Raw genomic sequence first — 16,773 nt, forward strand, 5'->3', positions numbered from 1 at the left:
AGGGGAGCAAATTCTATTTTATATCTAATTCTCAACAGAGAGAAACCATTTACTGGCTAAGGTGAAAATGGGAGAACTTTCAGTGGGGGAGGTAATAAATCAGTAAAGCAGACTGGGAGAGATCAGGTTTCAAAGGACTCGGAAAAGATAGTATCTCATGGACTAAAATTCTCCAGGGTGAGTTAGAATGAAATTCTAGAAACCTATATGGAAATCATTCTGACAAAGAAGAAAAAGGGTAGTTGTCTAAAGATGTGGATACACAGGAAACTCTTCAGGCAACTTAGATTTTTGAAAATATGGAAACCTATATGGAAATCATTCTGACAAAGAAGAAAAAGGGTAGTTGTCTAAAGATGTGGATACACAGGAAACTCTTCAGGCAACTTAGATTTTTGAAAATAAAATTTCATTGATGTCTTTTGTTTTTACATCACATATATTTTCTAAGGGTGTTGTTTCCTCTCCCCCTTTCAGAGAACCATCATCCATGAGAAAAAATAAAGAGAAGGGGAAACAGTTCAGTAAAAAAAAAAAAAAAGCCAACATGTTTTTTAAAAGTCCAACGTTGTACACAGTGTTCCACACACATCATCCTCCATCTTTTTAAAAGATCTGTATGGAAGGTAGAAGCAAGAACAGGAAAATGGGAATGAACATAAAAGCATGACTCACTTCTATAACATCATTAGCTTGAGTCCTAATGCTCAGAATAAAGTAAGGCTGGCAAAGAAAGCTAAAGGCAACAAAAGGGTATTTGTTTGTTTTAAAACAATGTTTGAGGAAAGAAAAGGACAGCAGGAAGAGATAGGACTACCACCTACCTGGGTGGGATAATGGCAATTGACAATAGATAGAATTCAGTGATGCTTTACCTTTGTTTTCTCTGCTAAGGAGAATGACCTTTGGATTAGATTTATATACATTTAAGGAAATGAAAGAACAAAAATGACTACTAGGGAATCAATACCCAATATAGATGAGAAGAGAATCCCCACCTATCGTTAATGAATTCTTGCCCAGATGAAATATATTCTGGTATTCTGAAAGGACTGGAGATATGACTACTGAGCCACCCTCAGTGACATTTGGAAAAAAAATAGGTTGGTCATTTATTGTAGACAAAAATGCCAGGGTGAATATGGACTTGCTTTGTTCCTTCACCTTTAAAAATGCCCACTATGGCATTCACTGGGCACATCTTGGAATATAATCTTCATGGAGGTGTGAATGGGTCTTTCACTTCGTTAATGATTATAGACAAGTACTAAGGACAGTTCTATGCAACTTGAATAACTCAGTGCTAGATGAAAGATCTGAGCAATTCAGGGAAGTAATGATGGATTGGAAAAGTATTAATGGAAAGGAAAAATAATAATCTTCAAACTCTAGGTCAGGGAGTTAGACGTTGATTTCTGGCAAAATTGTAGCACTTGTCATTAAAGGGACGACTGGTGAACATCCAGAAAGGGAAGCAGGGATCAGAAGGTACCAGCTTGGCTTCATTGAAAACTGGTCATGACTAATAACTAATCCCATGTCCTTCAAAAAAAATTTTTGACACAAATGCTAAACTGCTAGAGAGATAGTTTTCCTAGGTTTTAGCAAAGCATTCAATAAAGTATTTCTAATTATTCTTGTGAAAGAGAGATAGAGAGATGGTCATATAATTAGATGGAATAGATGGATTCAGACCTAGTTGAAAGAAAAATCATTAATCATCCACCATTAAGTGGGATGGAAGTCTCCAGAGGAGTGCCCCAAGGATCTGTGTGAAGTCCTGTGCTGCTTAACACTTTACCAGTAACAGGATAAAGGCAAAGAAGACCTGCTCATCAGATACGCAAATGAGATAAAACTGAGAGAAAAAGGGGAAGAATAACTAAAGGGGACATAGCTTGGGGTGGAACTAATGCTAACATCTCAGTAGGCTAGGACATTGGGCTGAATTTTATAAGATGAAATTCAATAGGGATAAATGTCAACTAACTCGGGGTCTAACACTTGGGGTCTAAAATCAACTTACTAAGTAGAGGATAGAGTGGCATGGTGAGACAGAAGCCTTCCTGAAAAAGATCTCGGCATTTCAGTCAACTCCAAGCACCAGTAAGTCAGTAGACAAAAAAGTATGGTGATCATAGGCTGCGTTGAGAGGTATCGCCTCCAAGAAGAAGGAGGTAATAGCCCTGAGTGCTGGTTAGACCACTTCTGGGGTACTCTGTTCAGTTCTGTGTGTCAAGGTTTAGGAAGGATACTGATAAACTGGAGGGTGTGCAGAAGAAGGCAGCCAAGAGAGGAAAGGGCCTTGAGTTCAAGTTATTTAAGGATTGTTCAAAGGAACTTGGCTAATTTAGACTGGAGAAGAGAAGATTTTGGGTGGGGGGAGAGGGAGACACAATACCGTCTCAGAGTGTTTGAAGGGATGTCTTGTAGTAAATGGAATGGACTTGATCTCTTTGGTCCTAGAAAAAGCAATGGGTGGAAGTTTCAAAGACAGATTTAGACTTGATGTCATAAAAAGCTTCCCATTAATCAAAGTCATGGAGAAGTGGAAGAAGCTGCCTTAGATGCTAGTGGATTTATAAGAATTAGGATTAGGCTCATCAGACACCTTTAGACAAAGACTGCATGACCACTTTTCAGGTCATTATGCAGTTGTGAGAACTCTTTTTTTCAGGTATAATTTGAACAATGGCAGCTAGGTGGAACAGTGCAAAAAACAATGGGCTTGGAATCAGGAAGATTCATCTTCATGAGTTCAAATCTGGCCTCAGACACTTGCTGGCTTTGTGACCTGGGCAAGTCAATTGACCCTTTTGCCTCAGTTTCCTCATCTGCAAGAATAAGCTGAAGAAGGAAATGGCAAACTGTTCCAGTATCTTTGCAAAGAAAATCACAAATGGGGTCACCAAGAGTTAGACAAGACTAGAATGACTGAGCAACCACAGTGATTTGGACAAGATTGGGGATGAAGTCCCTTCTAACAGAGGGTCTTCCAAAAGAATGTAAGTTCCTAGACAGCAAAGACCATTTTGACTTGGTAGCCCCAGTACCTGGCACACAGTAGATACTTATTGATGGGCTCTAGCTCACAGTAATTCTGTGGTTTTATCAGCTCTGCTCCTTTGGAATTCCTACAATACCGGACCATTCAAATAGCATTACTCGCCTTCTCCTTTATATTAGTCTTTTTTCCCCTTCTCCCAACTAGACTGTAAACTCATTAAGATAGTGGACTTCAAATTAGGAAAAGCTGGGTCCAAGTCCTGTCTCAGATACTTACCAGGTGCATGACTTTGGGCAAGTCACCTCTCCTTTCAAAGCCTCTCTGTAAAATGAGAGTGTTGGGCTCTGTGGCCTTCATGGCCCCTTTACACTCTAAATATATAATATTACACACCTTGGCACCACTCAGAATACCTAGTCCAGTGTCCCAAACAAAGCAAGGGCTCAGCAAATGTTAGTGGGTTGAATGAATGACAATAACATGACTAAGGTGTTGCTAGGTGGGACTGCCCAATTCTCCCACAAATAGAGAAAACAACAGGAGGGAGAAGGCTGTGGAGAGGATCCTTACTTTCTCATTGGCTGTCTTGTTCAGGTAGTAATCTCTGGAAGGCAGAAAGAGACCAGACTGATCCACCTGTAGTAGAAGGGAAAAGGGTCATCTTGAATACCAGGGCAGTGGGGAGGAGAAGCCCACATAAGCTTCTATCAATAGATTGCTATTGGTTCAGGGATCCAAGGGCACACTTTTTTGAGGGGGGCTCCTCTTAGCCCATCTCACCTGAATAACATTGCTGTTGGAGCTTTTGGCGTCAGCGCTGACATAGACGGTAAAGAATGGACTGGCCCGATAGGTCCCAGACACCATCTTTAAAACTTCCATGAAGTTGTCCTGAGCCCAGGATCCTGTGATGTTCCAGCCACCAATCTAAAAGAAAGGAAACCCCAAGAGGGTCTCTGTTTCCTGAATTCTCTTTTTCCTCTGGCACTGGGTTGGAGGAAGGCCCTGCCAGGAAGATCTTTCTGACCCTCTCTTTCTCCTCCATTTCTCCCATGAGCAATTCCCATGTCATCATTTCTGAACAGGGTCCAGTCCCACCTTGTCAATGAGGTCTCGGAGGGGCTGGGCCCCTAGTTCTTCAATTCGCTGCTCCTGGAGGCAGGAGAGATAGTAACGTTGGGTCTTGCGCTCTGCCTCACTGGTGGAGTTGAAGGTCTCGTTCTCTGTGTTTAGGAGAGGACACGAAGTCACTATCCCCAGTTTCAAATCCTGCCTCAGATACTGACTAGTCATGTAACCCTGGACCAGTTATCAGTTTTCTAGGGTCCCTTCAAGCTCCAGATCTGGGATCCCATGATCCCTTGTTTGCAAATATGTCAGGGGATATTGCCAATAACCGGGGATCTGGGTAAGGGAGCTGTTGCTGCTACTGTTCTTGGTCTCACCAGCCTGTCATCCACATGTAGTTCTGGAGGAAGGCAAGCCCTGGCTTCTTAACCTCCATCCAGGGAAGTCTTGTAGAATACCTGGATCCTACAGGATCTCTGGATACTCACTTCTCCATGACTGCACATTCTTTCATCCATTCAGCATTTAATAAGTCCTTGAGTTGTTCAAGGCTGTTAAAGAAGCCAGTGTAGTGTAGAGAGAGGGGTTGGTGGCAAGAACTGGGTTCAAATGCTGTCTGATACTAGCTGGACAAGCCACTGTGGACCTTTCTCTATGTATCTCAGAGGACTTGAGCACAAAAAACTAAGTACCTACTGTATCCCAGGCACTGTGCTACCACTGGACTCCCAAAGACAACAGTCAAACAGTCTCTGCCCTCAAGGAGCTTAAGGTCAGTCTATCAGGAAGACAACATATATATTAGTATAATGGATATGGATATATATATAATGGATATAAGGGGTGTGTGTGTGTGCGAGAGACAGAGAGAAAAAGACAGAGAGAGACAGAGAGACGGGGTGGGGAGGGGGAATTGGGGTTGTGACTTGCCCACAGTAGCACAGCTAGTAAGTATCCAAGGTTGGATTTGAACTCAGGCCCTCCTGCCTCCAGGGTCAGCGCTCTATAGATATAGAAGATTAAGGCAAGTAGTCCTCCAGAGAAAAATGAAGAGAGATCTCTTCATTTGAAGATGCCCCCAACACAAACCTAAACTCAGGACTTCTTTTCTTATTGGTGTAACCCAAGGCAAGTCATTTAATGTCTCTGGGCCTCAATTTCCCCATTTGTAAAAGAAAGAGTTGGACTAGCTACCCTCTAAGGTCATGCCTAGGTCTAGCTCTATATAAAGAACAAATGCAAATACCCTTACAGGTGGGGTATCGGTAAAGGCCTCATGGAGAAGGTGGCCCTTGAGCCAGGTTTAAAGAAAGCAGCAGGTTCTAAGAGGTTCTAAGAGCCTCTCAAGCTGGAAACCAAAAGGGACCTCAGAGGCCATCAAGTCCAATCCCCTCATTTTACAGATGAGGAAACTGAGGCACAGGGAGGTGAAAGTCATTTGCCCCAGGTCATACAGGGAGGAAGCAGCAGAACTGAGATTTGAACCTGGGACTTCTCACTCTTTCCACTGCACCATAATCTCACAGTATTTACTCACTAAGTGATGAATGGGTTGTGATCTACATGCATAAGGCACCAGGATGGACTCTGGGGATATGAGGGCAGAAGGGGCAAAATAGTCCTTGAGCTCAAGGAGCTTAATTTTCTCAGCATATTTAAACAGGTAAATAAAGTACCTAAAAAAGAAACAGATAAACGCAACAAATATTTACCCAGACAAATACAATATTATTTGAGGAGGAAGGAAGTAGCCAGAAAGTTCAGAAAGCCTTTCCATAGCGGGTGGCATCTTGAGTGTATCTTTAATGATTCTGAGAGGAAGAGGTAAGGAGGGAGTGGATTCCAGACAAAGGTATGGAGGTGGCACAGAAAATGCCAAGTTCTGAGAACAGTGAGTGGGCCAACTGTACTGGATGGCGGAGTGTGTGAAGGGAAGCAATGAATAACAGGGTTGAAAAGATAGGCTAGAGAAAACTTAGAAAGTACCTTACAGACAAAGAAAAAGACTTTTGTGTTTTGTCTTAGGGACGCTAGGAGACCAAATGAGTAACCTGGCAAAGGCACAGGGTTTGCATAGCAACAAGAAGTCTAGTTTGGCTAAAATATAAAATAAATCGAGAAGAGTACTGTGATGTGTGTCTCAAAAAGTGGTAGGAACCCTTGCTGGCCTCCAAAAGGAGAATCGATACAGACCTCTCCACTATTAGCATCTCACCAATTTCATCCCCTTCCTAAAATCCTAGAGGCAATGTGTTTTAGTGGCAAGAGCCTTGGATCTACAGTCAAGGCAAAAATAATAGTCACCATTTATATAACACTTTGTGCCAGGCACTGTGCTAATCACTTTACAATTATCATCTCATTTGATCCTCACAAAAACCCTGGGAGGCAGATGCTATTATTATTCCCATTTTATAGATGAGGGAATTGAGGCAGAGGTTAATTGACTTGCCCAGGGCCATATAGCTAGTAAATGTCTGAAGCTGGATTTGAACTCAAGTCTTCTTAGCTCTAGGCCTAATGCTCTATGCACTATGGCGACACCAGCTGCCTTCATTCAAATCTGGCTTTAATATCTCTGAGCTTTATGACCTTGGGCAAATTACTTTGACTTTCTGAGCCTCCATTTTTGGAAAATGGATATGAGGCAGTGTGTATGGCATAGTGGTTAGAGAACCAGACCTCAAAGTTAAGAAGACCTGGGTTCAAGTCCCACCTCTGGTGTGTACTCACTGTGTGACCCTTTCAGTGCTCTTAGGTGGCTGGCTCTCTAAGACTATTTTGAGTTACAGAACAGCTTGGTCCCAGAATTTTATTAGAGATGTCAGTCAAATAGGAGACCTATTGGATGCATTTCGCCCACAACACTCCTAAGCACTACTCACACCAGACTCAAAGATAATTGGGAAATAGCTAATGAAATAAAAACACAGCAAAACGTAGATAATATTCATATGTTGTTCTCTAAGTCAAATGCATCTGCAGGGATCCAGTCTAACACCACTGTGCTACACCAAAGAAATCACTGTGAAATTAAAAAAAAAAAAAAGGAAATAGAGATGACAATCCTTGACCTCCACACTGCAGAAGGTACTAGTGAAGAAAGGGTTTTGTAATCCTTAGAACACTCTAGAGACGGACTAATTTGTTATTATTAGAGAATGCTAACTCACATCAGGACCTAGGACAGCACTCAATTAACTCACAGGTTGACAAAAAGAACCCACCCAGAGAGGGAAGGGACTTGTCCCCTCAGCAAGCTAGGAGCTCTAGCTCTTGCTTCTCAAGCCAAGGCTTTCCCTGTTGCTCCGTCCAGCCACTCTGTGCAGCACAGATCATAAATCTAGGGCTGGAAGGTACCTTAGAGACTACCTAGTCCGAGTCTCTTATTTTTAGAGGGGAGGACACGGAGACTGGGTAAGGTAAAGTGTTTTATCCAAAGCAGGTAGCAATTGTGAGGTGAGATTTGATTACCTACCAAAATCTGTACTGGCCGCTGTGCCATTCGGCCTTCTATTGTGGGTTTTCCCTGGTTGGATGGTTCTCCCTGCCTTTCTGTCCTCATCAGGGTCCCCACCTGCCTTTCCCTCCTTGAGGAAACTCTGGCCTCTGGCATGACTCTCCCCTAGAAGTACTCTAGAGTACCCAGGTGGCTTACCAAGTAGATGTTTCAACACAGCTTGATTCTGGTCCCAGAGACTGTTGAAGGTATTCCATCTGGAGCGCCCGTCAGGCAGTGGATTTCGCCGCATCCAGCCACCACAGGAAAATTGGTAAAAGTCTTCACAGGGGCTCACCTCCCGGTCCAGGGACTCCAGGATCTTGCCAGCCACTCGAATGCAGGCCTCTGTCAGGCAGGTGTTATTTAATGAGACTGTGGCTGAGAAAAGGTAAGGGAGAAAGATCCTCCTTTAACAAAGAATCAAAGAAATCTTCTTTAATACCCAAAGAAGGGATGAAGTAATCAATCAAGAAATGTTTATTAAGCATCTATTTTGTGCTAGGATCTATCCAAGGTTCTGGGAATATGAAGACTTAAGTGTAACAGTGTCTGCCCTCAAAAAGCTCATGGTCTTTCCATGATATATGTACCGTTCCACAATATGACGTGGAAAATTAAAAACAAATATAAAGTCATTTCCTGGGGGAAGGCACAAATAACTGTGTGTGTGTAGGGGACAATCAGAATAGAACTCCTGCAGGAAGTGGCCCTTAAGCTGAGTTTTGAAGGAACCTAGGGAGTCTATCAAGCAATCAAAGTATGTGTGTTCATCCTTCCTTGCCGAAGAAGACCACGCCATCAGAGAAATGGTGACGTGACTTGCACTTGGCTTTGTTTTGAGTGGGGGAGGGCTGTGCTGGTCACCAGCCCCACTTCTCCTCCAGAGCCATCTGAATCCAGTGACCAGATATTCACCAGGATGACTGGAGATGACCCAGGATGAGGAAGTTGGGGTTAAGTGACTTGCCCAAGGTCACACAGCTAGTGAGTGTCAAGTGTCTGAAGTGAGATCTCACCTAACATATAATTCATCCAGGACTCCATCCTTCCAACTAGCGGAAAGACAGAGAGAGAGAGAGAGAGAGAGAGAGAGAGAGAGAGAGAGAGACTCATGGGATTTAACAATTTTGATTAAAAAATTTTAATTTAAATTAAATTTAAATTTAAAAAATTAAAATTAAAAAATTTTAGCACAAACAAAACCAATACAGCCAAAATGAAAAGAAAAGCAAGAAATGAGGTTGGGGGTGGGGAATCTTTGCAACAAGTTTTTCTGACAGAGGTCTCATTTCTCAAATATACAGAGAACTGAGCCAGATTTATAAGAATAAGAGCCATCTCCCAATTGATAAAAGGACAAGGGATAATAACGGGCAGTTTTCAGAGGAAGAAATCAAACTCCTCCATAGTCATATGAAAAAAATACTCTAAATCACTAATAATTAGGGAAATGCAAATAACTCTGAGATACCTCCTCAAATATATCATATTGGCTAAGAATGCAGAAAAGAAAATGATAAATGCTAGAGGACATTTGGGAAAATAGGTTCACTAATGTACTGTGGTAGAACTGTAACCTAATCCAAACATTTTGAGGAGCAATTTGGAATGGTGCCCCAAATGCCATAAAATTGTGAATATCCTTTGACTCAGCAATATTGCTGCGAGGCCTCTATCCCAAAGAGATCAAAGAAAAAGGAAATGGACTCATATGTACAAAAATATTTATAGCAGCTCTTTTTTTTTTTGTGGTGGTGGTAAAGAATTGAAAACTGAGGGGATGCCCATCAATTGGGGGATGGCTGAACAAGTTATGGTGTTTGGGGCAGCTAGGCAACATAGTAGACAGCATCAGCAAAGTTGCTGAATATAAAATAAGCGCACACAAATCATCAGCATTTCTACATGTTACCAACTCAGGAAGGAACTCAGCAGGAAGAGATGGAGAGAAAAATTCCATTTAAAATAACTGTAGTCATTATAGAGCACTAGGAAATCTACCAACTAAGACATACATAGGAATTATATGAATACAATTACAAAAAACTTAAAACAAATAAAGACAATTTTAAAGACCTGGAGTCAGGAGGATTCAAATCCAAACTCACATACTAGCTGTGTGACTCTGGGCAGGTCATTTAACCCTGATTGTCTTCAGAGTCCATTAGTTCTCTATCTGGACATGGATAGCATGTTTCATCATGTGTCCTTTGGAATTACGGTGGATCATTGTATTGACCAGAGCAGCTAAGTCTTTCATGGTTGATCATCATTAAAATGTCACCGTTGCTGTGTACATTATTATTTTGGTTCTGCCCCCTTCACTTTGCATCAGTTCACGTAGGTCTTCCCAAGTTTTTCTGAAACTATCACCTTCATCATTTCTTTCAGCACAATAATATTCCATCACGTTAAATATCATAATTTACTGAAATTTTTTTTCTTTTTGGAGGCAATCTATGTTCTAAAGCCCTCATCATCTGGATTTAGCCTATTTGTCTACAATGATTGTACCTTAATTTCTCCCACTTACTTTAAGTACTAGACAGACTGGACTCTTTGAAGTTTCTGTTTCATAACATTCCATCTCTTATCTCCAGGACTTTGCCCAGGCAGTTTCCCATGCCTGGAATTCTCTCCCTCCTTACTATTCCCTCTTGGGACCCCAAGCTTGCTTCAAGGATAAACTCAAGTGCTACCTCTTTCAAGAGGCCTTTCCTGAATCCCCAATTTATTAATCCCACTTTTCAAAATCATTGGGTATTTATTTTGTATATATTCTCTACTCATCTGCTTATGAATTGTCTATATGTTGAAGGCAAGGACTGTTTCATTTTTATATTTGCATCTCTAGCATCTAAAATAGATCTACACAGAGGAGGCTTAATAAATACTTGCTGATTGATTGGCTGATAGACTTTACATGCTGCAATTCTAGACTCCAATCTCTTTTTTTTAGTTAAGGAAAATTGAAACACTTCCCCCTAGAAAATTGGGAGGCATGGGAGGAAGTCATAGATGTAAGGAAGCCATATAGAGAGAAAACCGGGAAGAAAAGTAAGTCAGTCAACAAACATTCACTAGGTACCTACTATATGCCAGGCACTATGCTAAGCCTTGGGGATATAAAGAAAGGCAAAAGAGAGTCCTTTGACTCTTGAAGAGTTCATGGTCTATGGACAAGAAGTCAACCCATCAAGGAAGGAAGAATTCAAGACCTCTCAACCACCCCACCCCCAACCACAACCCTAGGGATGCCACCCTGAATTGCCTCCTCAGCTGCTTCCCTAAACTGAATAGAAGAGATCTTAGGAATGGGCATCATAGGGTTCAGAACTAAAAGAGAACTTTGAGATTATCTAGGCCAACCTCTGGCATTTTGCAGATGAGGAAACTGAGGCTCAGAGAGTTAGGTGTTTTGCTCATGGTCAGAAAAGTAGTTAAGTGGCATGACTGAGATTTGAACCCAGTCCTCTGACATCACACCCAGCACCCTTTCTACTGTACCATACTGTATCCAGCAACTTGCCTAAGGTCACAGAATAACAAAATCTCAGAGTTGGAAGAGACCTCAGTAGCAACCAAGTATGAGAAAAGGAGTCTTTCCTATGACACCCCCAAAAGTGGCCCTCCAGCCTGTGCTTGAAAAGCTCCAGGAAACAGAGCCCCCACCTCCAGAGGTGGCACATTCCACCTAGGAACACTTCTAATTACTCATTCCCTCAACAAGCATTTATTGAGCACGTACTGTGTGCCAGGTCCTGTTCTAGGTACTAGGCATTGCTACAAAGAGAAAGAATGAAACAATTGCTGCTGTCCTCTAGAAGTTTTGGTTCTCTTTGGGAGGTTTTCCTTGGCACCAGCCCTCAAGATCATGAAGCTAGTAAGTACTATACTGGGATTCCACGCAGGCCATTTTCTATGCTGGCTTCCAAATGAGGGGGAAGAGTCTGGGGCTCACCTACCTTGGCTGTACTGGACCCCCAGGGTAATGGAACAACCTAGGAGCAAGATGCCCAGCAGTAGAGAGATGCCCATCAAAGTCAGTTCTAGTTGTGTTCGGGAGCCCAGGAGACGTCCTGACATTTTTCGGAAGCCCACCTAGAGGGACAAAGTGAAGAGAGAGAGGGAGGGGCTATAAACTAGAATAACAGTAATAGCTAGTACTTATAAATCACCTACTATGTTCCAGGCACTATGCTAAGGACTTTACAAATAGGATATCGTTTGATCCTCACAACCATCCTGGGAATCAGGCATTATTATTATCCTCATTTTACAGATGAGTAAACTGAGACAGACAGAGGCTAAGTAACTTGCCCAGGGTCACACTGCTAGTAAGTGACCAAAGCAGGATTTGAACTTGGGTCTTCCTGGCTTCAGGCCCATTGGACAAACCCCTCTGAGTTGTGGTGCTCTAAGAGGAACAGAGAACACAAGATAATAGGATCACTGGACAAGAGCTGGAAGGCACTTCAGAGGCCACTTTGCCCCAATTCTATCACTTTACATATGAGGAAACTGAGCCCAGGAAGGTAGATCTAAGGCTGGAAGGGACCCCAGACATCATTCCCTTCATACAGAGGAGGAAACTGAGGCTCAGGGAAGCTAAGTAGTAACTTGTTCAAGGTCGTAAAGGTTGTAAGCCTCAGACATCGGATTTGAACCCAGGTCTTCTGACATCATAGTAATCATCCTTTCCTCTGAATAAATTCTGATGAAAACCTAGGAAGGAAAGGAAGGTCAAGGGGAAGATCCATGTAGTAATTGGAATACCAACCTCTCTCATTTGTATAGTGCCTTGAGTTCTACGTGGCACTTTGTACGACTGATCTCACTTGACCTTCACAGTAACTGCAGGAGGTGGATTGGAGGTTTTTAGTCCAAACAAGTGACTCCAGGAGGATAGGGTAATTCCAGTGTGGAAACTCCCTTTGCTGATTAAGCCTAGACACTAATCTGTAAATTATTGTCTTAGAGGATTGCTGGGGCAGAGAAAGATTGCCTGGCATCCCATGGCCAAAATGTGTCAGGAGGCAGGATTAGAACTGAGGTATTCTGGTGCCAATGTTGTGCCATACTGCATCATGTGGGCTGCATGAGAGAGAATATATAACTCTTCTAATACAATATGCTGCTCTGTTTGCACAACTCTTGTCATACTATCTTGTGTGACTACAATCATGACAGCAAAAAGTCAATTTCTTGGGGACAGGGCCAACCTTGGAGTAAGGAAGAACTGAGTTCAACTTTGATCCAGACCAGGCATATGACCCTAAGTAGTTATAATATGACAGAATTAAATATTATAAGCAGTATCTCCATTTTATAGAGAAGTAAACCAAGGCCTCCAGAACTTCAGTGATTTGCCCATGGTCGTACAGCTCATGTCAGAGGTGAGCTTCTGTACTCTTTCCACCATACTCAGCTTCCCCTTTTAAAATGCAATGTAAACTGAATTGGTAATTATCCATTTTTTTAAGGTGGGGTGGGGGAAAGTCTAGATCTGTGATTTAACCATGTCCCACCAGCACAGATTTGTAGCTTATCTCTATTTGTAGCTTAGCATAAATGACTGGCACATAATAGGTGCTTGGCCAATGTTGATTGATTAGAGTCTTAGAGCTTGCACTGAAAGGGCAAGTCACTTGCTCAGTGGCACAGCTGGTATGAATCAGAGTCCAGACTTGAATGTAGGTCTTTCTAATCCAAGGTTGGCCCTTTCCCCACTATACCATGCTGCCCCATATTTGTCATTAATATAGTCAAATGAGAAGGTGTGGAAAATGCTTTGTAAACAGGGCAGCATAAGAATACCAACCCAATATTATTAATCAGTGGGGTTAACTCTGGTCAATGAGCTATAAATGACTCCATCAACCCATTTATGAAGTCTTGGCCTGCTGGCTTCTCACCCTGAGCCTCACATTCAGGGAGAGTGGACATGAATTCAAAGGGGGTAGGGGGGGGAGGGGGGGGAAAGGAGGGGGTCAGGACAGAATAGTAAGAAGGATTAGAAGATTCAGAACTGAAGATACTTTGGAGGCCAGTAAGCCTCATGTTAGAGATGGGGAAACTGAGACCCAAAGAGGTCACAGAATAAAAGCTCTGGAGCTAGATCATCTGGTCCAGCCTCCTCATTTTACAGATGAATAAACAGGCCCAAGGAGTGAAATGACCTGCCAAAGGTCACAAAGCTAGTAAATGTGTGAGCCAGGATTGCAGTTCAGGTCCACTGCATCTTCTTGCTTTCCATAACTAAAAGGTGACCTGGGGAAAGGGAGCAGACTGCAGGGAGGCACCCTCTTTCCCACCCCCAGCCCCCAACAGATCGTGCAGACCTCCATAGTGTCTGGAGAGACAATGCCATCTGGTGAAAGCTCGGGGACCTCATCATCTCGAAGGGTAGCCCGCTTATACTCCAACATCTGCAGGGATGTAGGCAGAGAAACACAGGTGTCAGAAGGAGGGAGGCTGGCGGCATTCTCTAGGGGGCCCCAGCTGCTTCTCTCCCATCCCCTTTGGATGGATCCCTAGAATACCAGAGTCTATATCACTTTCTGTTCAACCAAAGTCACTCGCTAAACATTTATTATCCCTAGGCAATGGGGTGGGGGGAGATCTGGAAAAGGATCTGCCCTCAGAGGGCTTCCCAGTATGGTAGTGGGATGGAAGGACATAGAGGAGGAGATAGTCCCTGTCCTCACATAGCAAGCAAGGGGCTATCCATGCACACTGGGCAAGGGCACAAGAGAGGGATCTACTTTACTGTCAGCCCTTTCTCCTCCCCCAGCTCTCCAACTCTCTCCTTAGATTCCCTGTTCCACAGTCCAAGGGAAAAAGCCCCCTCCGTTTCTCCAGCTCCTCCCCTTCCATTGCAAGTGCAAAAATCCCTCAACTCAGTGGACTTAGGTCAAGTCACAGACTAGGGGTAAAGTAAAGAGATTCAGGGGGTAAAGGCAGCTTCTCTTTCTCCTCCTCTCCCACCCTCCCCGCATCGCACAGCAGTTTGTTTGTTTTTACTAGGACTGCAGCCCGCTCCCCTACCCGGCTCCCCCCTCCGCATGAAGCTCCCAAGACTGCCTACTGGTTGACCTGGAACAGGGCACAGCCCTGAGGTAAAGGTCCAGATGTGGGATATCCACTGTGTAATCACTGAAACTCTAGGCAGGAGGTGGTGAGGGCAGCTCCCTACCCCCAGTCCAGCGGTGTTTCTTTGGTTTTCCCCTCTAGGACCTCACTCCCTCAATTGTCTCTTCTGGACGCACTGGGTCTGGGGCAGACTAGGGTTGAGTAAGGGAGGAGGTGGGAAGGTAAGGGAGTTGGGATGGGGAGCGCACCTACTGTCCCCCACCCGCCCTGAGATGGCTGTATACGTTCTGCCCTGCTCCCCTCGCGCCGAGCCTCTTGCCAACTCCCTCATCCCATCCTAGCCCAGACCCAGGGGCTCAGCCTCCCACCTCCCACCCTCCAGCCTCCTTGTATCTGGCTCCCAGCCCCGCACTCACGCCTCCGCCCAGCTCCTGCAGGGCCAAGCTCATGATGGGATGGGGACGGGCACTTCCCCAGGCTAGGCTAGGCTAGGTTTGGCGGCCCCCTGGCTGGAACTGCCTGGCCTGGGCCCCCAGCGCCTCCTCCTCCTCCACCCGCCATGGCCAAGGCCAACTCCAGGGGTAGTGGCGGCGATGGCAGTGGCAGCCGCGGCGGTAGCAGCAGCAGCAGCAGCCGGCGCCACAGCCTCCGCCCTCCCAGGTTCTCCCCCCTCCCTGAGCGCCGGACCTGGGGGGAGGGGAGGGGACGTGGGAGGCGGAGCCCAGGCAACTGGGGAGCACCTCAGCAGGGGGCGGGGAGGGGGGTTTGGGGGAAGTAGGAGGACGGTGGACACAGATCGCTACTCCCGGGCTCGGCTAATCCCATTTCTCTGCCCAGCAGAGTCCACCCCTGTCTGTGCCATCTGAACTCCAAACCTCTCCTCACCCCTTCCTTCTTCTCTCCCTTGAACCTCTGAACCCCTCTCCCCTTTTGGGTGCACCCACTCACCCTGGAGAATCCTCGCAGTTCAGGGTTCTGTGGCCACCCCTCCACCCCCCTCCCCCTCCCCCCAGTTCTATTGACTGTTTACAGACATTGGTCAGACCGGCAGATCCACCCATAAGAGACCTCACAATACTGCTACCCTCAAAACAAACCAACAAACAAACCCCCTGGGCCTTCGGGCCAGTCCCGGAAGCGCCCACTTACCAAGCCGCCCATGCTCTCTAGCACTGGGGGGCCCATTCTCGGCCCACCAATCCAGCTTCCACACAAGAGGCTTGTACTGGGCTCTCTGGCCCTTGACAGTCTCACATGCCAAGCTCCCCCATCCTTCTCTGCGGGAACAGCCCGACAGCTTTTCTTTTCCGAGCCCCTGGAGAATGGCCACCGCTTTGAAAAAGGGTGTGTACACACAGGCACATTGGCCCATCTTTTCGTTGCAATCAGCTGGAACTTCTTAAGAACCTACTATGTGCTGGGCACTACCTTTTAAAAAGGAAGATCCATTAACATTTCTTTGGGGGGGGGGGAGGAAAACATTTTATTTTTGCCTCCGGGAGGGTTGTTTTTTTTTTAAAGCATTAAGTTTAAACCCAGTATTCTGATATCTATATGAGCTCCATGGATAGCTGGGACTTTCACTTTTTAGTTGTCTCAACAGAACTCAGCCCAAAATATGGTATATATCATAAAGGCTTAATAAACGTTTTTCTTTCACTCATTCATTCAATATGTTGAGCACCTGAGAATACCTGAAGAAGATACAACATTAAATAGGCAAATCTTGCCCTTCTAAAAAAATCTATTGTCCCAGAAGTGGAATTGGAAGGGACCCAAGAAGTCATCTTATGCAAGGATGCCTGGCCATGAATCCCCTCTCCCCCATCACTGGCAGGTGGTTATCCAGTCCCTCCCTAACAACATTCTCTAAGGGAGAAACTATGAGCTCTCCAAGCAGGTTGGACTCACTCTAATTAATAGGAATGTTCCCTTCCCATCAAATCTAAATTTGCCCCTCTTCCACATTTCTGCTTGTTCCTAGTCCTCGTGGACAAGTAGAACAAATCTAATCAGGGCAGCCTTGTAAATACTTCAAGACAGTTGTCATGACCTCTCTCTGTCCACTTCTTCTCTTGTATAGGCTAAACATTCCTATTTTTAT

The 16,773-nt window shown here is 44.5% G+C and overlaps 1 protein-coding gene across 6 annotated transcripts in view; it reads right to left on the reverse strand.

Moving 5' to 3' along the window:
• ECE2 (endothelin converting enzyme 2) overlaps positions 1 to 16,773 on the reverse strand; it is a 47,488-nt gene that overhangs the window by 15,341 nt on the left and 15,374 nt on the right. For 2 of the 6 annotated variants that reach the window (XM_072640455.1, XM_072640451.1), the window contains 6 exons: positions 13,919 to 14,005; positions 11,543 to 11,678; positions 7,734 to 7,955; positions 4,106 to 4,230; positions 3,788 to 3,934; positions 3,578 to 3,643 (listed from right to left, as the gene is read on the reverse strand). In XM_072640455.1, coding sequence (XP_072496556.1) covers positions 3,578 to 3,643; positions 3,788 to 3,934; positions 4,106 to 4,230; positions 7,734 to 7,955; positions 11,543 to 11,678; positions 13,919 to 14,005 — 783 coding nt within the window. Of the gene's footprint in view, positions 1 to 3,577; positions 3,644 to 3,787; positions 3,935 to 4,105; positions 4,231 to 7,733; positions 7,956 to 11,542; positions 11,679 to 13,918; positions 14,006 to 15,085; positions 15,344 to 15,617; positions 15,647 to 15,818; positions 15,933 to 16,773 lie in introns of those variants that run through there. The other 4 variants (XM_072640453.1, XM_072640449.1, XM_072640452.1 and 1 more) reach the window with 4 other exon arrangements.

This window comes from Notamacropus eugenii, chromosome 2, assembly GCF_028372415.1.
Source record: "Notamacropus eugenii isolate mMacEug1 chromosome 2, mMacEug1.pri_v2, whole genome shotgun sequence".
Classification (NCBI taxonomy): Eukaryota; Metazoa; Chordata; class Mammalia; order Diprotodontia; family Macropodidae; genus Notamacropus; species Notamacropus eugenii.